Raw genomic sequence first — 23,025 nt, 5'->3', positions numbered from 1 at the left:
ATATATATATATATATATATTAATGACACCTAGTGAACTTTATATTGCCGTTATACACCTAATAAAGACTATGTATTTTACTTATATTATGCGAGTCCTGAATGACAGCACCCAAAATACTGCAATCCCATAGAATTATTACAGAAAAGTAGCATTCGATATAGTTAATTCCCATGCCTGTCCTTACAGATCAACCTTATATTTTAGACTTTCCATCCAAGTCACATTGGTCATTAATAACAATCAGTTAACAAATCATCATACCTTAAATAGAAAGCTCAAGGAAAGAGGCTTGGCACTTAACTGTGTTAATTGTGGAATTGTATTGGGGCATATAAGGAAATAAGAGGAGTCAAGAGAAAAAATGTATACAAGTTTTAATTGAATTCCTAAAATTTATTAATTTTTAAACCTAACAATCATCCATAATACGTATCCGATCATATAAAATATAATTACAAGCTCTTGGTACGACGATACGTTTGTTTGTTGTATCACATTTAAGTGGCGACGACGACGACGATGATGATGATGATGATAATAATGATAATAATTTGAATATTAATTTGAAGGAAATATATTAATTAATATCACGACTATGCATATAATACAATGTATTTTAATGTAAATTTTCCAAATATATTCCTAATTTCAACCGCGCGCGTCAAAGAGATTACACAAATTTTTTATTTGGCGTTTTTTTTTTCTCTACAATTTGCAATTTTTCGTTTGAGATCATCTATTATTTATGTATTTCTACAGTTTTTATATATATATATATAACGCTAGAAATTGTAAAATATCTAATATACTTTACATAAATATTACAAACTAGTGATTTTGTTACAACAATTCTGTATGATTTTTATAAACTATTCACATAAGGCAGGGATGTGCGAATAAGTGCGTCAATCGAGCTGAGAGAAATGTAAAATGCAATAAATATACATTAATAGTTCTTCTTTTTCCGTTAAACACATTTAGCAAAATAAAATGGAATTTATTCTGCTACTTGAAATTGTATATGTCGTGTGAAAGAAAAAATAAGCTTAACAAAAAGAAAAAATAAAGAAAGAGAGAGATAGAGAATTTCTCTTTTTATAATATTGCAATATAAAGATGTTTCTTTGTAGCAGATGACCACATATTGCAGAATACATAATACATATTAAATGTAAACTATTCAATGAACAATATTCAATGAATAATAACATTTATTTATTTTATTGAATGTATGCACAGAAATTTAAGAAAGGAAGGCCCTAACTTTCATAGCTACGTGATTTCTACACACAGCACAAATAGTCATTTCTGGAGCGCAATCAACGCAGGCAACCATATGTCCACAAGGTAAGAAAACAACACCTAACTCTTCGTTGTAACAAATCTTACACAGTCTAGCATCATCAGATTTGTTACAGTGTGCTTCAGAAATGTTTAAATCTTTACATTCCTTCACTTCTGCAGATGTAGATGAACCTTTCATCTCAACGGCTTTACTCGGTCCAGGTGCATTCTCCGCTTGAATACTCTGACTACGTTCAAGTGATGATGATAATGGTTCGATTGTTTTAACAAAACTGGGTAAGTTCATATGCAGCGTCTCCTGGAAAAATATCAAAGAAACGAGATAATATTAATAATCGAGTCTTAAATAGAAATGATTTCTAATTTTGTTAAAATATTATTATAATTAATTACCTCAGGAGAAATAGGTGACATGAGTTGACCCGTAACCTTGTTTACATATTCTTTTCCTTTTACCATTAGCAGATAGGTACACTGGGGAAACCATTTGGCGTGTTCCTCCCATGGATCATCCCCAGATTCCCAATCTTTTAATCCTCCTCCACAATGGTAGCAAAGAGTTTGATCACCATTTCCGGTGTAATAATATCCAGCCTGGGCTAGAAGTTCTTTCGAATGGGGCATTGCTCTTGGCCAAGAATCGAATGATTCTAATCTCGCATCGTAACTGGCATAGTCAGGATGCGTTGGTCCCTTCATACGTCCTAAACCCATTGCATGTAACTTAGCAGTACTTAAGAGTTGTAACTCCTTTGTTAGAATATCATTGTCGGCATTATGGTGATATATTCCACAAACATCTATGCTACCCCTTAATTGTGGTATAGTATTTGGATCAGCTCCTAACGGAATATTTCCACAAGGTTGTTTCTTAATAAATCTGCATCTATTCGACCAACGTTCATGATCTTCCATCGGATCATCGTTTTCTGCCCATTGACATATCTCTATGTTACATTCAAAACATTTAACTCTGTCTCCTTCGCCAAGATAATAAAAGCCAGCCTCGGCTAGCTTCTCAGGTTTAACATAGGACACGGGCCAGTTACAGAAACTTTTTAATCTCTCGGATTCAAAACGATAACCTGCATTATCTACTTCATCTATAGGTTTGAAGGTCGATGATGGAGATAAACCAACGATATTAGAATCCTTCAGAGTTTGTTGTAAATTTTCAATAATGTCTGTCATTTTTATATTATTATTATTAACACTTCTTCTTTTTGCTTCTCTTCTTAAAACTTTCTTTAGCTTTTTTAATTTAAGTCTGTAATGGAAAAAACCACAAGATGATCAGAGATGCTAATTCGAATGTTAATCGATAATAGAATTAGCACTAATATCGTGAGTTGAATTTGTTTTCTTCAATACACTAGCAGCACAATGAGAATGCACGTTTATTAAACAAAAAACTATATATACAAATATATATACAATATTGCTACAATCAAGAGAGGACGCTGAACTTGTCCCTGCAAAAGCTTCTCGAAAACTGAATGACGCCAGTAACAGACGAGACTACTACCCCCTCTTTCCCTAGCCCCAGAGCCCTTCCCCCTTCTTTTATCAATAGGAATGCTGCATTCCTTGCCCTTCCCTTCGACTGTCCCTTTTCAACCAAACTTTCCCTTCAGACCCATACCGATTTTACGATCTACTTTTTGATACCTGAACAAATTTCTCAAATTCTTGGCATTGTATCTCTTTTTCCTAGGAAACTTTCTACAATATTTCTTTTATTTAAAAAAAATATTCTCGCGTCTCTCTTCGTAATTTATTTTTTTAATATTTAATTCAGGACAATAAATGCGATCCTTTGTTTCGATATACACAATCAAATAATTCATTGATTGCATCGTTAAAAAATAATGCAATTGTCTAAATTAATTTATAAATAAACATGTTAAATGAAAAGAGGAGATGATTATAGGGAAATACGTTCGATGGTACATCTTGTTTCGTCTTTGAACCTTCCCAAATTACACAAATAAGATTTTAATGGCATAATCGTAATTTGAAATTTACGATGAAAACGCGCTTAAAATTTCACGGTCAAGAATGGTGAATGAAGAGAAATGTTGAGAACCGTATATACCTACTACCTACGCCAATGCATTATCGATCTATCTTTCTCTTTTTTTTCCCTTTACTATTTTCTTATAGAACGTTCCGAGTTGTTAGTAGTTGTGTGAGTGTTTTTTATACCAGTAAAGAATATATGTGTGAATATAAAGTTACATTTTAAGCAAGAATAGAGGATATGGGGCTGGGGGGGCTTGATGCCTGCCTATAGTCAAACCTCCGAACCACACACAACAATAATGGCGCCTTGGCGCCTAGAAACTTATACAATAGTATACATTGAATAAAAAATAGCCACTCTCCTCCCCCCCCCCATAAATATCAGGATAGATTCGATATATCCCATAAATAGTCAATAGAAAAATGTTCTAAAACTTATTCAATTGGAGGCGCTGAATCTCTCAGTTCATGATATTTCATTCAGAAAAAGGAAAAAATTAAAACAAGTATAAAAAATATTCGCTCAATTATTAATTATGCCACGCTAAAATTAATGTTAACGATTTATTTATTTATTTATCATATTTTATCTTATCTTTTCTCAATGTATTCAAATAACATTTAAAAGAAATAAAGCTGCGTTATCATCTTCTTCATACGTGTATGAAACCCTGAGAAGCGTACAACGTTGCCACGTTCAAGAACCGTTCCACATTCCTTCATTGTGAGACCTTACTTTGAGCGTGCACATCCATTGGAATGAAAATACGGACATTGGATTAATATTTTTAAATTAATTCAAATTTATATGACAGAATGTAGAACAAATTAAAAAAAAAACATAATCTACTTTGGAGTAAAAATTTTATATTATATTATTTAAAATAATTCAATTGTCTTTGTATTTAAATAAAAAAAAAAGAGAAAGAAAAAACTATTTAAATCAACTTACAAATGTTAATTAAATATTGCATTGCAGTTTGTGCATTGGGAAATACTCTAAAAAACTAGACTCTTAATATATTCCCTATAAATATCATGTGTAAAATGTTCTAAAAACTTATTTACGTAAATGACAACGTTGAACTCTGAGTTTATGATTTTTTACCCAAATGGGAGAATAACTGCAGTGTTTATAAAGATAAAAAGATATAAAAACTGTATACATGCGATAAATATTGTACTTTTAACAGTAGTTATTTTTTAGCGCAAAGTTCATTCGAGAAGAGTTTGAAAGAGAAATATTCAGTCGTGACTCAAGCAAAAATATTCTCTTTCTCTCTTTCCCTCTCTCTCTCTCTCTCTCTCTCTCTCTCTCTCTCTCTCTCTCTCTCTCTTTTGCTTGATGTTGTAAATTCCTGTGTGGTGAGATAAAAACTAAGACAGGATATTATAAACAGAGTGAGTGAGCGAGCGAGAAAGAGAAATGACGTTATACTTTTTATGTACATGGATAATATAACACAAACCATCGTGCACAGGAAATTGTTATTCGTGGAAAGTGAAAGAAAAAAAAAAAAAAGAAAACAATTAAACAAGATCAAACGATTATCAAATTCATCTTAAATTGATAAGGCGGTATCGATACAAGCCAATTCAAATCTTTGTAAATAAACTTATCCAGGAAAGATTAGATAAACTTGGATAGCGCCGTTTTTCTTTGAAAATATAAAACAATAAAAAAAACTGTCCATTGTATATTACAAAGCCATTGTTATACGAAAAAAAAGGAATAGAAAGTATGTTCGTTTGAAATGTTTCCATGTGTTCGATGGTCCTTGTTCGTTCTCTCTTTCTTTGTCACTCTTTCCATTCATGATTATTCCGTCGAACATGTGGCAACATTGCCTTCAAGTGTGGGAGTGTAACGGAAGTTAGTCAAAGAACTGTGGAGGCAACATGAGAGAGGAGAGAGGCCATCATTACATCCGCCTCTTCAAGTATTTTCTCTATGAAAATACTACCTGAAATTTCTTTTTTCCCCCCCTTTCTCTCTCTTTTTAAAATTTTTCTTTAAGAATGAACTACTACGTTAAAGAGAGAAAAACTAGTTTTTTCTTTGCCCATTTTAATTCATTAAATTCGTCAGATACGACCTTCAATGTTCGTGGGTGGGCAGAGAAGGGTAGGGCTCCTAGCCTAACACATAGAAACGATTTTATTTTCTCCATGTTTTCAAATTTTCAATTAAAAAGAAAAAACTTAATAGTTTGTGCTATACGTTTTCCTTTTCTTTTCTTTTTTCTTTTTTCAGTCAAAAACCTTTTATTTAAGATAGAAACAAAAATTTGCCATTTCTTGAGGCTCGTAACTTTTCAACCTACCGCCGCCCATATTTGCACCGGGAATTATAAAAGTTGGCGGATGTAAGTCAAGAAATTTAACATAACTGTCTAAAATTATGTTTCCTTAAACGTTAGACATAAATTATTACAATTATTAAATATTTTCTAGTAAAAACTTGCCAGTATTGTATACAGATATTTTTGAAATTCGAAATATTTCGAAATACATGGACATAAGGCCGGATTTCATAATCACCAAGATGTTTAGTCTTTTTTATTTTTCGATTAAATGTTATCGCTATTCAAATATTATACAACTGAATTGTATTTTTATGTTTAAATTAGGATCGTTCAAAATTCATTTAAAAACTCGACGTATAAATTAATCGTCTTGGTACTTCGATATTCAATATATAGATCACGTGATCATATTGATTACTGAACTCTTATATCGATATAAACAATGATCAAATGACAAAGAAAGAAAAAGAAAATAATTTTGTTAAACGTTTTTATTCAAATAATTTACTGCACCAATTTCTCAATAAATAGTAATTAATAAAATAAAAAAAAATAATGCCTTAAAACAACGCGTTTGTTGTATGTGTTAGGTAAATAAATTCATATTATTATTAATACACGTTAAAAAGAAAAATGTGACAAATAAAAAATTCGAATTTGAATAAGGGCGGGTAAACGAATTAAACTCTTGAGAAGAATCCCTTCTAAATGTGTCCAAAAAACGATGTTCCCAAAAAGGTACAAATATTAAGAAAAATTGAAATAAAAATAAAAACGAGAATTCAACGTCCTTGCTATGAATGCGACATATGGAACGTAAATAAAATACTTAAAAAACATAAAAGGAAAGCAAATCTCGGACGCGCTTGCCAACAGGATCTATGAATAGCAAAATTAAATAAGAGAAAATTCTACGGATATATATATATGATATTAAATATATATCTAAAATTTATATAATATTGTGCAACAAAGAATAAAGTAGAAAATAAAGAAGACAAAACACGATCGATTCTCGTGAAAAGAACGTAATTCGTATGCGTGTCGTCGTCGTCGTCGTCGTCGTCGTCATGAAATTAGAAACAAAAGCAATACATACGTCAAGATCTTTTTTTTATGAATCCTCAGCTTCCTTTATTCACATTATTTATTAAATATATATCTTTTTTTAATACTTAAAACTTAAATACGTTTAATAAAGAGCGTGTTTTCAAAGCGTTGTTTATATAAAGTCGAGAATCCGTCGACTATGCGTCGATACTACACGAAAACAGCCACATTCTCTTTCCTTCTCCTTCTGTCTCTCACTCACTCACTCATTCTCTCTCTCTCTCTCTTTCTCCCTCTCTCTCTCTATTTCTGTTACTACGAACCAATAATCTTCAAAAATGATAACGCATAGTCACACCTACACTCTTTTGTAGGATATAGATTTGATCAATGAAATCTAAAGATATAGTAAGTAGTAAGAATAAGTAAAACGTACCATTAATATCAGAAACGAGGGAAAATTACTTGAAGAGGAAGTTACGTATAGTACAGTCACACCGAGAATGGATAAGGGACGGTATAGGGACGAGAGGGACGTTAAGCTTGTTCCGCCTATCCCCACTTTTCATACTCTCTCTCTCTCTCTCTCTCTCTCTCTCTCTCTCTCTTCTTCTCTCCTTTTCTCTTTCTTTATCTCTTTACAAATATTACACATGTTACAATCTTTGTAACGTAGCCATTTTTTTTTGTTTTTTTTTTCAGATAACTCATACTTTACAATCTGTCCTTTCCAAAAGATTTGGTCGATTTCATTGACCAGTATAGATGACGCAGATGTTTCATGGTCATTTATAGATTACGCCAATGTTTTATTATTTTATCATTTATCTTATTTTATATTATTTCTTTCTAATTATTTTTAATCTTTTTATTTATCTTTCTTTCTTTGTTAAGCATCAAATTTATTAATAAAATATCCTTTCTTTCTATCAATAAAGAAAATATGTTTGATATCAGCAAGAAAGGCAGCAGCCAGATGTTTCAACCAATCAGACCCACATTCCTACAGAACCATTCTTGATGGCTTGTATTATATATATATACTTTCAACCTTCTTCCATATGGGTGTTCTGTTACGAAAGCAGCTGCGCGTTAAGACATCAATGGCTGCTGCTAGATGGCTTGTTGTTCATTTCGAAGAACCCGATGAAATCCCACTTCGTACATATGGACCTTACTATAAAAGTGGAAATAATGCCATCTGCTTTTTCTTTCTATTGATATTTTTCGTTTCTTTATCTTTCTCTTTTATTTTCTTCCTTTCTAAACATTTTGTCTATTCTTTTTTTATTTTCTTCCTTTCTAAACCTTTTGTCTATTCTTCTTTTATTTTCTTCCTTTATAAAAATTTTGTCTATTCTTCTTAGAATTCCTATTTTTTTATTTAACAATTTGTTTTCGTTTATTTTTTATTTTATTATCCGCTAAGATTATTATCGTTTTTGCGGATTACATGATTTAATAATGAAAATTTGAATAAAGAGAAAGAAGGATGGAATATTTCTGATAGTATACTACTTTTTCCATAACATTCAGTTTACAACGTTGCCAGATCCGATACTATCTTTTTACTACTATTGCTTTACTTTGCTTAACTCTCTTTCTCTCTCTTCCTTTTTCTCACCTGCAAGAATGAATATAACAGCACAAATTTGTAATTATAGGATAATCCTTAAGTCATTCATGTTTTCGTTGACTTTCTTGTACAAGTTTTTGGGAATAATCCATTCAGTTTCACGGACGTTTCTTTCCTATTCTTAAAAATGATTTTCTAAGAAAAGCGCGGTCGTCCGAGAGAAGAATAGACTTTCATTCTAGGTGAATAGGCATTTGAGAAAAGGTTGTTGACCGAAAGGTTTAGGGTTCATAACTCAATGGTCAGTAAAAACCTGTGGAAATGAAGATCCAATTTCAAGTCATAATCCAGTTTTGGTCCAAAGTCCTGTAGTATAATGACGCGATGACGATTATTATTATTATTAATAGTGTTATATAAAAGAAACGATTTTTTAAATTTATAAATTAGCAATGCAAGGTTTAAATTTATAGTCGATTCAATAGATGAAACATGATTTATAATTAATTCGTATATAATTTATTTTTAATATCATATATATTTATTTTCATTGATTATTGTCTCTTTTTAAATTAATTATCTAGATCTCTTATAATTAAAACGAGGAATGTAAGTATTTGTATAAATTCTTTGTATATGAAGATAAAAATACAACGTGATGAAATATCAACAAAAGCGAAGGAAAAGTCTGAGCACATGCACTGATAATGTGATCAGACAGACAAGAATCCATTAAAGATAAGAGAAGTCATGATTGAATTTATAAGCGAAATTTAAATTAATATCTATTAAAATCTTTATTTTGCGCGCGTATTGCTATCGGAGATTTAAGAAAGAAATGTACGAACGGTAGCACGTATTTCTTTCCTACATATTGGACAACATGTAAGAGAAAGCGCACAATGGACACATGTTGCTAAATGACCACATGGCAAAAATACAACAGCTATTTCATGGTCCATACAAACTTTGCATACACGAGCTTCTTTCAGTTTTCTATTTTCCTCTTCCAACGAAACTATAAAAAGTTGAAATAAAAATCTCTGAACTATTCGATTATTTTCTTATATTCTTATATCATTAATATATAACTTACTTGACGATGATTTGAGGTCAGTATTGGTTTTCTTTTCTACTGGTTTATCATTACTAGCAGATGATGTTTTAGTAGCTTGCGGTGAATTTGAATCTTCTTCCGTTTCACTTGCCCTATTTATTGTAGAAGAAGTATTATTATTTTCTGTATCATTGTTAGATCTTTTATTAGTCTTATTCATTGTTGATTATTTTATTTGTAAATTCAAACAACGTTGTATTATATCCGCTTTACTCGAGTGTAATTTTTTAGCTCTAATAATCGTGTTGATTAAGAGTGTATAAATGTTAATGTAAAAAACATTCGGATAATGAATGCTGTTGTTATTACATACCTATTAGGATATTCTTCTATACATTTCATAAGATCTTGCATAAGTTCAGTTCTCATACTAAAAATATTATCAATTCTTTCCATAGCAATTCTTATTGCTTCTCTGGGTAAACCAGTTTCAACTGCTGCCTATAACAATAAAAATGAAAATATTCATTGTTTATATAATATATAATATTATCGAGAGTATTAAATAAGTTAGTTTTTACATTAACTTGTTCTGGTATGGTTCTATCAACTACATCTTCAAAGAACTCATGGTTTATATTTGCAAAATTTGGTTCAGTTGCAGAAGTTGTTTCAGAAACAGAAGGTGTTTCAGTTACAGAAGGTGTTTCAGTTACAGAAGGTGTTTCAGTTACAGAAGGTGTTTCAGTTACAGAAGTTGTTTCGGTAACAGAATGTGATTCAGTTGCAGAAGATTCTTCAGTTGTAGAAGGTGATTCAGTTCCGTAAGGTACATTAGTTGTAGATGTTTCAATTTTAATTTCTGCAAGAGAAATTCTAATATTAAATTTACCTTTTTCAGAGATAACTATAGAATATTCAGTAACAATTCTTTCAGTAACAGCTACAGTATTCACTTCAGATTTTCAGAAATAATTACAATATTATTTCCAATTTCTTCACTTATAATTACAGTATTACCTTCAGTTGTTTCAGTAATATTTATAGTATTATCTCCAATTCTTTCAGTAATAGTTACAATATTTTCTTCAGTTTCATTTCCATTAATACCCGACTGATTCTGTAATACAGAAAAATATTTAATTTTATTATACGTGATTTTAAATAAAAAAAAAAAATAAACATAATAATCATATCTCATATTGTTGACATTTGATTAAATTAAAAATAAGAAGAGTTAACATAATATTCATAATACATACATTTACATTTTGCCAAAACTTTATATCATGATTACTTACATGATTACTACTTCCTTCAATCTGTGAAATAGGAAATTATTTTATTATAATGTGCATGATCTGTAATAAGAGCAAATATGATAAATTCAAACATCATACCATTCTATCTGCTGATGGTCTGCTTGCAACGCATTGATTTATAAATTCTTGGCCTTTGATAAGATTAACAAAACCACATCTTGGGAACCATTTTGCATGTTCTATCCATGGGTCATCTGTATTCTCCCAATGATGCAAACCACCGTCGCAATAATAACATCTGACATGATCCTGGAATCCTATAAAAGATATTATTGTTATTCTTATTATTATCGTATTAAAAGTTGAATTGTTCTAAAGAGAATATAATGCTAACCACTATAATAAAATCCAGCATCAGCTAATATCTCAGGAGTTTGTGAATGGCTTGTAGGCCAATCAACATAAGTTCTTAATCTAGCTTCATATGAAGAATTACTTTGACTTTGTGGCGAAGTATGGGTTTGAATACCTAAATCTTGAAAATCAGTAGTAGAACCAGAAATTAAGCTTACATTTGCTAATTGAACTATATCTGTGAAGAAAATATACAACATAAATGATATGATTTTTTTAAAGATATAATAATATAGTTTGATATTACCGTTATTATAAATATATTATAAATATTACCGCTATCGGATCTCAGATAAAAATCACAAGTGGGAAAGTGAATTCTGTGTTCTCTATTCGGATCATTGCCAGGTTCCCATTGGTATACAATACCTTGACAGAAAACACATACTACCTAGATTTGTTAATATAAAATAATATGTATATATATAAACATGAATCATAGCGCAAAGGGTTTAAAGGAAGATGTATGCATTTTATAAAAAATAGAAATAATGACCATGTCCCCTTGTTGCAAATAAAAGAAGCCTGCTTTGGCAAGTTTCTGAGGTGACACTATGTCAGGTATTGGCCAATTGGCAAATGTATCTAATCTCTGATTAATGGTTCTGTAATTTCTAACAATTTCCTCTCTTCTCGAAGATATTAGCTGATTTGTTTTACAGTGACTTCTTGGTCTAGCATTTAATGGTAATAATTCTCTACTGTCATTAGATGCTGGTACAAGAGGTACGTTACAAGTATTAGATGGATCTAAGACGAAAGGACAATCAGGTGCAGCATTACGATGACGAACAATAACTTGATCCCCATAATTCCATTCAGTGATTCTAGTACCGCATAAGAAACATTGTACTTCCAGACCTACACCAGTGTAATAAAACCCTGCTTTGGCTACCCGTTCTGCGCTAACTGGAGCAATGCTAGGCCAATTGAAAAATGTTCTTAATCTATTCTCTTCGTTGTTCATTATTTAATAAATATATTAACTCTTATTTTAAAAATTTGATCTAACTAATTATGATAAAATAGTTCCGACTATAGGAAAATACTTGATTATTTTAATGATATTTATTTATTTCATTAGGTTAGTTTTCTTAAATTTATATTGGATATTTAAACTGTTCTTTAGCATTTAAAAGATTTATGTTAATTTAATTCATTAAAATTTGACCATTTATTTAAAAATAATATTTAAAATCATGTTAAATCAACACTCAAATTGAACAATCAGTTAAACAATGAGAGATGTTTATTTAGGAAATTCTGACATTGAATTCCCCTTTATTTAAAATCATTGCAATATCAGATGGCGTGATAATGCATACACACTATGAGAATTTATTTATTTAAATTTAGTAATAAACATTTTAACGTATATTTCCTTTTTATTTATTAAATAATTGCAAAATTAATTGACTAACAATTTTATATATAATTATTATTTTGTAAATATTAAATTAAAATAATATAGAATAAAAAAAAAAACTTGAATTTTTAAAATTGGAAACAGAATTTTTCTCTCAGGGATGTCATACAAAAGATGGTGCCCGTCTCTTTTAAGATGTATTACTTATTAACGATATTATTTTATAAAACTCTAAATATCTTTAAATATAATTAAAAAATAAATAAATACTTGTAATATTACATTATTTAATCGTAGATATAAATTATTTGTTTAACAAATATTATAATAATGAAAAATTAAATAATACGAGATCATGCTACATCATTGATATTAACGATAATTTTAACCAATAAAATGCTCATAATTGATTCACATAGGTCAACTGACTACTTGTTAGTTTTCCTAATGATCATGAGTAATATATTTTTATGTGCAATGGTGTGTGTAAATATTTTTATTGGTAATTAATATCTAATTAACGAAGCTATATATAAGGAGGACGATCGAGATAGGCTTTTTAGTCGAATTTGTGTTGTTGAAAATGACTGAATATCGAGTACGATAATTATCCACGAGGGCGGCGGTGATTTATTTAAATTAATTTTAGATTTAAATTAAATTTAGATTTAAGTACGTGTGATTTTATAAATAAACAAATTAAATTTGTTTGTTTAAAAAACAATTGTTAAATTTCATATTTTTGTTTTAATTACTGTTTTTAAAAAACCAGACTAAGCGACTAGACGCGCTCTCTAGTGGCAATAGAAATCATTCTTTCATTGTGAATATTGTATCCACATTTATAACACGGTGATCGGCCTCTTTGTATATAAACTCTATGATCTAATTAATTATAATAATGTTGTTTTTTAAAATGAATGTAATAACAAGAATTTCTAATGTAAGTTGATTTATATAAATTTTATTTAAAAATCTCATTGTATATATATATATATGTTGTAAAAATATAATTTATTTGATATTAATACGAGATATTCTTTTTTTAGGTTAGTATATATAATCTACGTTCCTACAGTAACAAAGTAAAACTGAATGATGTAGTTATAGTCAGTGCAGTGAGAACTCCTGTGGGTTCATTTTTTGGATCGCTTTCTAATTTATCTGCAACTAAACTTGGTGCGGTTGCTATACAGGTAATTAAATTCATAATTAATCAATTGTTTATATATATTATTTATCATATCAAATGATAACACTTTGGTTCCTTCATTGTTTATTGTTTCACTTCGTTCATCAATCTTCTTTTCCTCTGTCGTCAAAGTTTTTTCAAAAGTTTTGGTAAAGTTTTTTGGTAAAGTATCTTCTTTGTATATAGAAATAATTATAATTTTATTTTTATTAGGCAGCAATTGAACGTGCTGGTATTGCGAAAGATCAAGTTAAAGAAGTCTACATGGGCAACGTTTGCCAAGCTTTTCTTGGTCAAGCTCCAGCCAGGCAAGCTACTTTATTTGCCGGTGTGTTTATTGTTAATTAATTTTATTACAATTTTTTGAATCATGAAAAGTTCATTTGTAATTTGTATAAATTTAATATTAAAATTAGATCTACCCAAATCAACGATTTGTACAACAGTGAATAAAGTTTGTGCAAGCGGTATGAAGAGCGTTATGCTTGCTGCTCAATCATTGCAATGTGGACATCAAGAAATTATACTTGCTGGTGGAATGGAATCCATGTCTAATGTACCGTTTTATCTTAAACGAGGTGAAATCAGTTACGGTGGTGTAAAACTCGAGGTAACATTTAATATAAATATATTTAATACTGTAATTTAAATTTTATGGTATTTGTATTTAATTATAGGATGGAATTGTATACGATGGTTTGACAGACGTATATAATAAATTTCATATGGGTAATTGTGCTGAAAGTACTGCTAAAAAATTGAAAATTACGCGTCAAGAACAAGATGAATATGCGATTAGTAGTTATAAGCGTAGTGCTGCAGCCTATGAGAAGAAAGTTTTTAACAACGAACTTGTACCGGTCAATGTACCTCAGAAGAAAGGTAAACCCGATGTTACTTTTGCAGAAGATGAAGAGTACAAGAGAGTGAATTTTGATAAATTTGACAAATTAAATACTGTTTTCCAGGTAAATATTTCAATATCAGATTTAAATGATTTATAAATAAATACCTATATATATATATATAATAAATCATCTTCAACAAATATTTTCATATTTCTAATATAGAAAGAAAATGGAACGATAACAGCTGGAAATGCGTCGACATTAAATGATGGTGCTGCTGCTTTAATTTTAACGACTGCTGATGTAGCACAAAAATTAAATCTTAAACCTTTGGCTCGTATAGTAGGTTTCCAAGATGCTGCGACAGATCCTATTGATTTTCCAATTGCGCCTACACTTGCTATCCCTATTGTATGGTGTTTTCTTTTTTTATTAATATTTATTTTATAAGTATTAAGGTTTTAAATTAAATTGTATTTATTTAATCGTTCGTTATAGTTATTAAAAAATACTGGATTAAACAAAAACGACATAGCTCTTTGGGAAATTAATGAAGCATTCAGTGTCGTTGTAGTGGCTAATCAAAGATTACTTGACATCGATCCTTCCAAAGTAAATGTACATGGTGGTGCTGTATCACTTGGACATCCAATAGGGTAAGCGATAAATAAAATCATAAAAGATTATAAACTTATTACATGTATTTTTAAAATTCTAGTATGTCAGGAGCTCGAATAATTGTGCACTTAGTGCATGCATTAAAATCTGGAGAGAAAGGGCTTGCATCTATCTGTAACGGTGGAGGTGGTGCTTCGTCAGTTTTAATAGAAAAACTGTAAGTGAATTTTTAAAGCTTTTTGTTATTCAAAAAGCTTGGAAAACAATTTAATCAATATTGAATAATACAAAAGTCTTCCATATTAAATTTTCTAATACTTTATTTTTATACACAAGTGATATTTTTATAGATTAATATTTTATATAAAAACATCATATTAATAATATGAAAATAAATGTACAATTTTAATAAGATATGATTTATTATAAAATATTTGTGTAAAAATATAGTTTCACAAATAGGTAGACAGATTTATTATTCCTTAGGTACCATTCGGTTTCATCTCCGCCAAAATTAATGCTTTATACAAAGCATCCTTGTCCTCTTTGCGATATTTTAAAAGAAGAATTGCGTTTACGTTTTGCTGGTCGATATCAATTGGAAGAAGTTGATATTACGGCTTTGGGAAACGAAGTGTTTTTAAAACTATATCAATATGAAATACCAGTCCTGTTTTTAGAAGGCCAATATCTTTGTAAACATCGTTTGGATTCTGATCTCTTAGAAAGAAGACTTAAAGAGTTAACATTATAATACATTTGATATCACAAATTCTAAACATTTTATTTTTAATTAATTATTGTATAATTGAATACACATATACCCTGAAACAGTCTTCACATTAGACTCATAAAGACTTCGTACACAGTAGAACGAGAAAAGCAACAGAAGTTGTTGGGGATCAATTTAAAACTCGTCCGCCTTCGCCGCTCCTTTTTTCTTTTTCTTTTCCTCTCAAACGTGTATCTTAGCACGTATAAACATATTCACCTTTCTCTTCTTACTCGTCCATTTGATCCCCTCTCCTGAACATAAACTCTCCTTATGCTCTTATACTACGAGCCTCGTTTACTCCACTGCAGTCATCAGTGGCGTGTCAACAAAGTAATCATGGTATTTAAAGGGGTGCTCGAATAAATTATATAAAAAGAAATGAACAATATTTTCATATGTTCCAATTAATTCCAAATTGTTCTTAAAAAAAAATATATATATATTCAATTTCTAAAAAAAAAAGAGGAAAATGTAAAAAATGAGTAGACCCTTTGCATAGGATGTTTTAAGGTGTTATATTTGTACAAAATCGATTAGAACTTTCCAGTCTGTTGGACGCATGTATGGAAAGTAAACAATAACGTTGCGAAGGGTCGGAAGCCCTTATTCGTTTCTCAGTGATCGAATAGATTCGCTGAGTGTTTGTTTGCGAATATGAAAAGTCTTGGAAAGATTACCCCCACTCTTGGATATAGGGATAGGGTTCTCAACCGATTTCGATGCAACTCTATGGAGACCGCGAGGATCGGTATGGTGGAATGGAATCGGTGAATGCACCTAACATCTCTCTCTCTCTCTCTCTCTCTCTCTCTCTCTATCTTTCTTTTTTTCCTTTTCTCTCTTTCTTTCTTTCTACTCTCATGGAGGGTCGTGTCCGTTTTCTTCTTCAGTGCGTGCATTACGCGGATACCGTCGGGTACTCGTTTCTCCTGGCGCCTACGTGGCACACACATTCACGAGTACCAAGAATACTCTTCTGATATTCTAGTATTCTGTTATGGTAAATGTTTGTTTAGAAGATCGATTGAGTTATTGAAAGAGAGGATTATATATCGAATAAGACCAAGATAAGGGAAAGTATAGTGAATGATAAAAAACGTTAGAACGGGTGGGGAGAGACTAAGAAGATAAAGAAGAAGAAGAAGAAGAAGGAGGAGGAGGAGGGAATAAACTCAGTGTCCATTTAGGGCGATTCAAGAAATTTAATTTGCAATGAGGTTTAGTCGTTGCAAGCGTATTTACAACGTTTATTAACGTAAGATATAATTTTAACAAGGATTATACATTTATAATTTTATTTTGTGGAATTACGCGTGTATATATATTTTAAAGATTTATTTATTGTCGTTTTAATTATTGAATATCAAATAGGCATACAGTAGTGTGTGTATGTGTAGATGATAGATATTTTATAATAATTTAGAGGACTTTTAAATCGTCGCGTATTGAAAGTGACTGATTTATAGCGTTGACGTCGTTTCACCATAATCATTTATTATTCGATCGTTTTATTTTAATTCTCTTGATTAGAAAAAATATCTACTTGTTATGAATATTAAAAGGAAAAATAATATAAATAAATATTCTATAAATAAATTGAAATCAAATATTCTGTTGGATTTGTTTTTTTAATTTGAAATAATTTGAGACTAGACGATTATATTGAAACACGCACGAGTTGAGAGGATTTTGACCTTCTTTATATGCAGACATACACGCACGCATACACACATACACAGACCAGACTTCCCTTCGTTTGATTCAACTCGATTCGTGAACTTTTCGAAAGGTCAATCTCGTCGTTTCTTCTCTTCTTTCTTCAACGATTTCTATGTTAAATTGAAAAGTTATTCAAATATATTCTATTTTTGCGCCCTTTAATTTGAACGTCATTTTCATATAATTATTTGAAATCGAAGGTGGCACTGCAATCGTTAACCTTGTCAAGGATATTTAACATATACGTGTGCGTTCAATTACGAAATTGTCTTTATTATTTCAGCATGATTAAAAAAAACAGAATAATCTTTGAAGGTTTGATAGAGAATTTTCCTGATATTTCATAAATAGAAAATCTTTTTTTGTTAAACAAATATTTATTGCAAAAAAGTTCACATTCCAATGATCAATTATTTATTTTTCGAAGAGATTAATTGTCACAGATTTGAAAATTCATATATTTTCCCGCTCTTTTGTTTTTTTAAACAAACCAATAACTATACGTTGAAATTTCCCACCATTTTTCGAATGTTTCAAAAAAATGAAGTTTCATTTTTATGTAAAAAAATGTGAGAGACAAGTATTCGTATAAGAGAAGAATTTCTTTCTTTTTCTTTTTGTAAGTCTGACTTGAGAAGACAAGTGGAGGTGGTAAAGAAAGGAAGAAAGAAGAAGAAGAAAAAAAGAAGAAAAAAGAACGTCGATGTACGGTAGACATAAGAGCAAGGGTAAGCATCTCAGATGGCGCTGCGATCGTCGAACTCGATCAGTTCACGAACTTTTGAAAGGGCCGCCACTCCTTAGGAACCAGTTGCAGCAGGTCGTCTCGAAATACGGACGCGAGATTTCGTCTCTCCGTGAATTAAAGTTTAATTAATCCATTAAATTTTAAAATATAAATAACGCTTAACATTTAATCATAAACAAATCAATATTAAAAACAAATATAATCATCGATGATCACTAATAACGATTAAGAATATTAAAAAACAATAAAATGCAGGTCAACCGTGACAAATTTTTATTCTCATTCGGTGCACCGTAAAATTGGATTAAATTAAAATTAACATAAATAATGCGACAATGAACGAATTCGAATTAAACGATCGATTGAAAATTGATTAAAATAGTGCTGTCAAAAATTAAAGAACACATCTAATTCATTTTAATTCAAAGTAAAAAAGTGACAATCTGCGAGTGTTGAAATGTTTAAATCCAAATTTTTAATTGAGAGTTATTATTATTCGGACTTGGTGTTCGGCAGTAGTGAGTTCGACATTCTAAAAGAAGATAAGGAGAGAGAAGATGAGGAGACCAAAGAGGAATACTACCTCACAATGTGCGTCGTTCTTCTGTGACCCGAATGTGTCGTGACACCGTACAGAAAAGTGTTTGGAAAGGAGGAGGAGGAGGAGGAGGAGGTGGAGGTGGAGGTGGTGGTGGCGGTGGCGGTGGTGGTGGAGGAGGAGGCGTAGGAGGTGGAGGAGCCGGAAAAAGAAAAAGAAGAAGAGGAGGTGAACGCCTGTGAACGAAATACGAACGAGTTTCGAGAGACAAAGAATATCGAAAACGTAAGTTAATGTTCCACCATATTGGCTTTTTTTTTAAAAAACACTTTACTATATTTATAAGTGTTTCAACTTTAAAAAAAAAAAAATGTTTATTTGAAATTTTCTTTATCCGTCAAATAATTGTTTTAATTTTAGTTGAATAATTATATGACGTATGCGAGCACATTTGTTCTTGCATTATGCAATATGATTATTAATGATATTATTTATTTTTCAATTTCTCACGTTTTACGTATGGCCGAACTTTCACAACTGTAAGCTTGTTAAATATTAGAAATTTGTCTTCGATGTGGTTCTCGCGGTTATAGATTGTAGAAAAGAATACGGTGAGAAAGTTGGACGTTTAATACAAGAATAACGAACGTATACGGTGCATCGTCCTTTTAAATAGATTTGAAAAAGGGAACAACTTTCAACCCCTTGTTGTAATTCGTTTCAATGGAAAGAATTCTATAACGAATGGGCCCCACCACGTATATGTAGGAATGATTTGCATTCGAATACAGTTTTTTAGGACACTCTGTATGCGAGAGTAGGAGAAAAGATATATTTTCTTTTTTCTTTTTTTTTAATTATTTATTATATTTGACCATATAAGCCGAGAGATCCTTGAATATATTTCCGGGTCACCGTAAACAGATATTATCATCGTATATGCTCGCGGTTTCGAGCTTCCTCCACTTATAGTTATTTTTTTTTCATAGTTATTTTTTCTAACACCATCGAATTATATACTCGCTATAGAAAATAAACGAGCGTAACAACGAGAATTACAATTAAAACCGGATCAGCCGTGTTCAAAATGCAGGACTAAGGAGAAAGAGGTGCAAAAGGAGAAGAAGGAGTAGGAGTACGAGTAGGAGTAAATCGTGGGGGGGGATAGGAGGGGGAGGGGGAGATAATGGAAATCTGCCTTTCTCTTCGTTATCTCTTATTTCATATATTTCTCTTTCCTTTTCTTTTCCTTCATTACCTTTTTTTTTCCTTCTTTTATACGCGAAAAGAACATAAACAATGAGTATTTTTAGACCGTGACACCTGTCGTTAAATACGCCAATTTTTCTCTTTGCTTTTTTTTTTTCTTCGCGGCCGGAAATTGTCCTTGAACGGAACACACACCTGGGTTTTCTTTTCTTTTTTGTATTAAATATATATGAATAATAATCATATAATTATCTTCTTTCTTTTTCTTTTTTTTGTTTTGTTTCTACCGAAGAGGAAACCTTTATATAATGTAATACCTCTCCTTTTTTTTATGCAATATTTATATTTTAATTAATAAATTTATCCCCCCGTCTAGTCTACCCCGATTATTAAGAAAAATATATGAAGTACATTGAAAGATATAAATCCAATCGAATGAATACACCTGCACAGGTATTTAACGGGCCAATATTATTTAGACAATTGTTTTAATTATGAAATATATTACTCGCGTTGAATTGTATTATTATCTTTCACATTATTCGAAGTTTCCTTTGTGTGTTCGAAATAATTCGTTCGGTAAGAAAAAAAAATGTATATAAAAAGTAAAATATATAATATGAGGATAAAGGAAAGAAAGAAAGGATCGACGAAGGGCAAGTAGTAGTTTTTACCGTAAGGATTGTGTTTCTATCCCTTTGGGTGGGTTGTGAAGCGTGGCAGCATACACCACCAAGAATGAGAGTGGTTGGCCTTCGAATCAAGTATCGTTGCCGATCTTCGGACTTTCTGCGTGCACCGTGCACAACTTTTAAAGCCACCGTGTGAGTACTTATATATAAATATATATACAGTGAATCTTACCAAAAGTATTCGTACCAATATTTTATCGCAATACGATATTTACAAATTCTTATAGACAAAAAAAAAACAAAACAAACATTAGAATACATATTAGAAAAATTATTTCGAATTATAGTATTTAAAATGATTATATTTTTCTAATAATTAAAAATATTTTTCTGTAATCCAATTTATATATATAATGTAATCATTTCTAAAGTAGATTTAATGTTTAAAAGAATTATGAAACTTGTGCAATAATGCAAAGTGTAAATGCATATTTACGCTTTGTATTATACGTAAATGCAAAATGCAATAATGCATACTTGTAAAAGTAAATATCAATTATTTTAAATTTACAGTGGAAACAGGTTACGAATACTTTTGTGATTCGTGTACACTTGCATAGATAAATATTGACTCGAGTTCAAAGTTTCTTTGTGTTTGAGTGTAAAACTAAAACATAAATGTTAAAACATGTTTCATATTTTTCATTCAAATTATTTCAAATTTATAATCATTCGATTAAGATTTGTATTATTTCTAATGTATAATAATTGTCAATTAATTATTACATTCATTATGAAAATTAATTACAAAACGAAATATTTATTTCCTTAGTAAAATATTCTGTTTCCTTTTAGATAAAATAATCTGATAAGAATACAGATAGATATATTATCTAATATTATATCGCGTATATATTCCGTTGACGATTGAAATGAGTTATCTTCCTAAGTTAATTCAACGACCAAGAGAAACGGATATTCATGATGATTATTATTATTATTATTATTTCAATTACTAAAATTATTATAATTATCCCTTATCGCGTAACTGGTTTTACTTCATAAAATACAACTTCATTTTGTACACACGCCTTAGCTATAAAGATGTCGTTTTTCTGATGAATCATTAAGTTGTTCATTGAATTTCATGAATTTGTAATCCGGATATATTGTTGACCTTTGAACTTCTGTTAATGTTTTAGAATATCCTTTTTTTTTTCTTTTCTTTTCTTTAATTTTATTTGATATTTTTGTTGAAAATTTATTCGTATGATATAATAAATTATTGATAGTTTTTCATAGTAATATTATTTTGTGCATTTTGGGTAGATAGAAATTTATAATTAGAAAAAAGAATAATTAACGGTTCTCCTGATTGAACGTTGAACTCTAGGAGGAGTATATTAAACGTCAGTGATGGATCTTTTTTCTTTTTTTTCTTTTTCTTTTTTTATTTTTTGAGGCGTTGTCCGACAACATGATTCATGAACGTGCTATGTTCGGAGCTGTGTTGCCTGTTGAGAAAAGGTCCGGTTACTTGCTACCTGTCGAGCCTAGAACATTATTTTAATCTATTACGTTACTTTCTATCGCATTATTATTAGATCGATGAATACATTCAATTGGTATTTTCAATATTTTCATTTCAATTAATTAACTTGATATCTTAATTTAATTTTTTTTTTTTTTTTAATCGGAAAATCCTATCTGATATTTAATTATCGAAACATATTATATATATAAATATAAAGACTATTAATAAATTGATATAATTACTAGTAAAAATATTAAATATTTACTAGTAAAATTACTAGAGTTAAAATAATACTAAAAATATATTTTTTATTGGTAACATATATAAATAGTAAAAAAAAAGTATAAAGAAAATTTTCTGGCAAAAGTATTAATAGAAAATAATGATAAATTAATTAATTGATACAAAATAATAATAATAATATACTTTCAATATATGCATGTAATGTATAAGTTAGAAATATATAAATTGAAGCAACACTTCTAAAATATCTATCTTTGAGTATGGTGCCAAAGAATAAACAAGCCATAAGATAAATATTTATTCAGTAGTCGACGTTGAAGAACCGGAAAAGCATTGCCTGTAAAAAAAAAAAAAAAGAGAAATAGAAAGAGATAAAATTACTCGCGTAAATTTATTTACGGTATATGACGTATGATCGAAAAAATATTTTCTATCAGAACGCATTATCATTGTTTTATTTTTATTATTTTTTTCACATCTCATCCTCTTGTTGATCTACACTGCTATATAAAGACGTCCTTGAAATATGCAAATTAAATAATTTTAATACAAAATATATATATATACCTATCTTTCTCTAATAAAAATGTTAATTACTTTTTTTTTAT

The 23,025-nt window shown here is 30.0% G+C and overlaps 4 protein-coding genes across 11 annotated transcripts in view; 2 read left to right on the top strand and 2 right to left on the bottom strand.

Moving 5' to 3' along the window:
• Positions 1-1,196: 1,196 nt before the first annotated feature.
• Positions 1,197-7,251, bottom strand: LOC106791784 (baculoviral IAP repeat-containing protein 7-B-like). 2 transcript variants are annotated; one of them, XM_014757705.1, is made up of 3 exons: positions 7,123-7,251; positions 1,702-2,575; positions 1,197-1,606 (listed from the first exon to the last, which is right to left on the bottom strand). In XM_014757705.1, exons 2-3 carry the CDS (start codon positions 2,497-2,499, stop codon positions 1,247-1,249), a joined length of 1,158 nt encoding a protein of 385 aa, XP_014613191.1. In that variant the 5' UTR covers positions 2,500-2,575; positions 7,123-7,251; the 3' UTR covers positions 1,197-1,246. The 2 variants fall into 2 exon arrangements, with proteins under 2 accessions (XP_014613191.1, XP_014613192.1); XM_014757706.1 differs by lacking the exon at positions 7,123-7,251 and having other exon boundaries at positions 1,702-2,800.
• Positions 7,252-8,825: 1,574 nt separating this feature from the next.
• On the bottom strand, positions 8,826-12,239 carry LOC106791785 (death-associated inhibitor of apoptosis 2-like). Of its 4 annotated transcripts, none has more exons than XM_014757707.1 (10): positions 11,492-12,239; positions 11,272-11,386; positions 10,976-11,173; positions 10,720-10,898; positions 10,582-10,641; positions 10,340-10,439; positions 9,901-10,181; positions 9,693-9,820; positions 9,359-9,471; positions 8,826-9,280 (listed from the first exon to the last, which is right to left on the bottom strand). In XM_014757707.1, exons 1-10 carry the CDS (start codon positions 11,960-11,962, stop codon positions 9,090-9,092), a joined length of 1,836 nt encoding a protein of 611 aa, XP_014613193.1. In that variant the 5' UTR covers positions 11,963-12,239; the 3' UTR covers positions 8,826-9,089. The 4 variants fall into 4 exon arrangements, with proteins under 4 accessions (XP_014613193.1, XP_014613194.1, XP_014613196.1 ...); XM_014757708.1 differs by having other exon boundaries at positions 9,907-10,181; positions 11,492-12,238; XM_014757710.1 differs by having other exon boundaries at positions 11,272-11,364; positions 11,731-12,238.
• A 958-nt stretch (positions 12,240-13,197) lies between these two features.
• Positions 13,198-18,289, top strand: LOC106791775 (acetyl-CoA acetyltransferase, mitochondrial). 3 transcript variants are annotated; one of them, XM_014757682.1, is made up of 9 exons: positions 13,198-13,304; positions 13,411-13,557; positions 13,767-13,881; positions 13,970-14,163; positions 14,231-14,521; positions 14,624-14,812; positions 14,900-15,057; positions 15,120-15,236; positions 18,137-18,289. In XM_014757682.1, the coding sequence occupies exons 1-9, from the start codon at positions 13,263-13,265 to the stop codon at positions 18,225-18,227; spliced, it is 1,344 nt and encodes a 447-aa protein (XP_014613168.1). In that variant the 5' UTR covers positions 13,198-13,262; the 3' UTR covers positions 18,228-18,289. The 3 variants fall into 3 exon arrangements, with proteins under 3 accessions (XP_014613168.1, XP_014613167.1, XP_014613169.1); XM_014757681.1 differs by lacking the exon at positions 18,137-18,289 and adding an exon at positions 15,506-15,788; XM_014757683.1 differs by lacking the exon at positions 18,137-18,289 and having other exon boundaries at positions 15,120-15,484.
• Positions 18,290-18,998: 709 nt separating this feature from the next.
• The window catches only part of LOC106791774, a 43,752-nt gene continuing 39,725 nt past the window's right edge, over positions 18,999-23,025 (top strand). For both annotated transcript variants that reach the window (XM_014757680.1, XM_014757678.1), the window contains exon 1: positions 18,999-19,084. The gene's annotated coding sequence lies outside the window, so the exon portion shown is untranslated. The remainder of the gene's footprint in view (positions 19,085-23,025) is intronic.

This window comes from Polistes canadensis, unplaced genomic scaffold, assembly GCF_001313835.1.
Source record: "Polistes canadensis isolate GaletaPanama2010 unplaced genomic scaffold, ASM131383v1 scaffold_342, whole genome shotgun sequence".
In the NCBI taxonomy this organism is placed as follows: domain Eukaryota; kingdom Metazoa; phylum Arthropoda; class Insecta; order Hymenoptera; family Vespidae; genus Polistes; species Polistes canadensis.
Note: the sequence above shows the minus strand (reverse complement) of the source record. Positions and strands in the feature narration are given on the sequence as shown.

What these genes read in the sequence shown, in the direction of transcription:
- LOC106791784 (XM_014757705.1), bottom strand. Translation starts at nt 2,499, where the DNA reads ATGACAGACATTATTGAAAATTTACAACAAACTCTGAAGGATTCTAAT. An exon ending in TGTCACCTATTTCTCCTGAG is followed by an intron (nt 1,607 to 1,701) that starts GTAATTAATTAT and finishes ATATTTTTCCAG; the next exon opens with GAGACGCTGCATATGAACTT.
- LOC106791785 (XM_014757707.1), bottom strand. Translation starts at nt 11,962, where the DNA reads ATGAACAACGAAGAGAATAGATTAAGAACATTTTTCAATTGGCCTAGC. An exon ending in ATTTGCAACAAGGGGACATG is followed by an intron (nt 11,387 to 11,491) that starts GTCATTATTTCT and finishes TAACAAATCTAG; the next exon opens with GTAGTATGTGTTTTCTGTCA. An exon ending in TTATCTGAGATCCGATAGCG is followed by an intron (nt 11,174 to 11,271) that starts GTAATATTTATA and finishes TTTTCTTCACAG; the next exon opens with ATATAGTTCAATTAGCAAAT.
- LOC106791775 (XM_014757681.1), top strand. Translation starts at nt 13,263, where the DNA reads ATGTTGTTTTTTAAAATGAATGTAATAACAAGAATTTCTAAT. An exon ending in GCAAGCTACTTTATTTGCCG is followed by an intron (nt 13,882 to 13,969) that starts GTGTGTTTATTG and finishes TATTAAAATTAG; the next exon opens with ATCTACCCAAATCAACGATT. An exon ending in ACGGTGGTGTAAAACTCGAG is followed by an intron (nt 14,164 to 14,230) that starts GTAACATTTAAT and finishes ATTTAATTATAG; the next exon opens with GATGGAATTGTATACGATGG.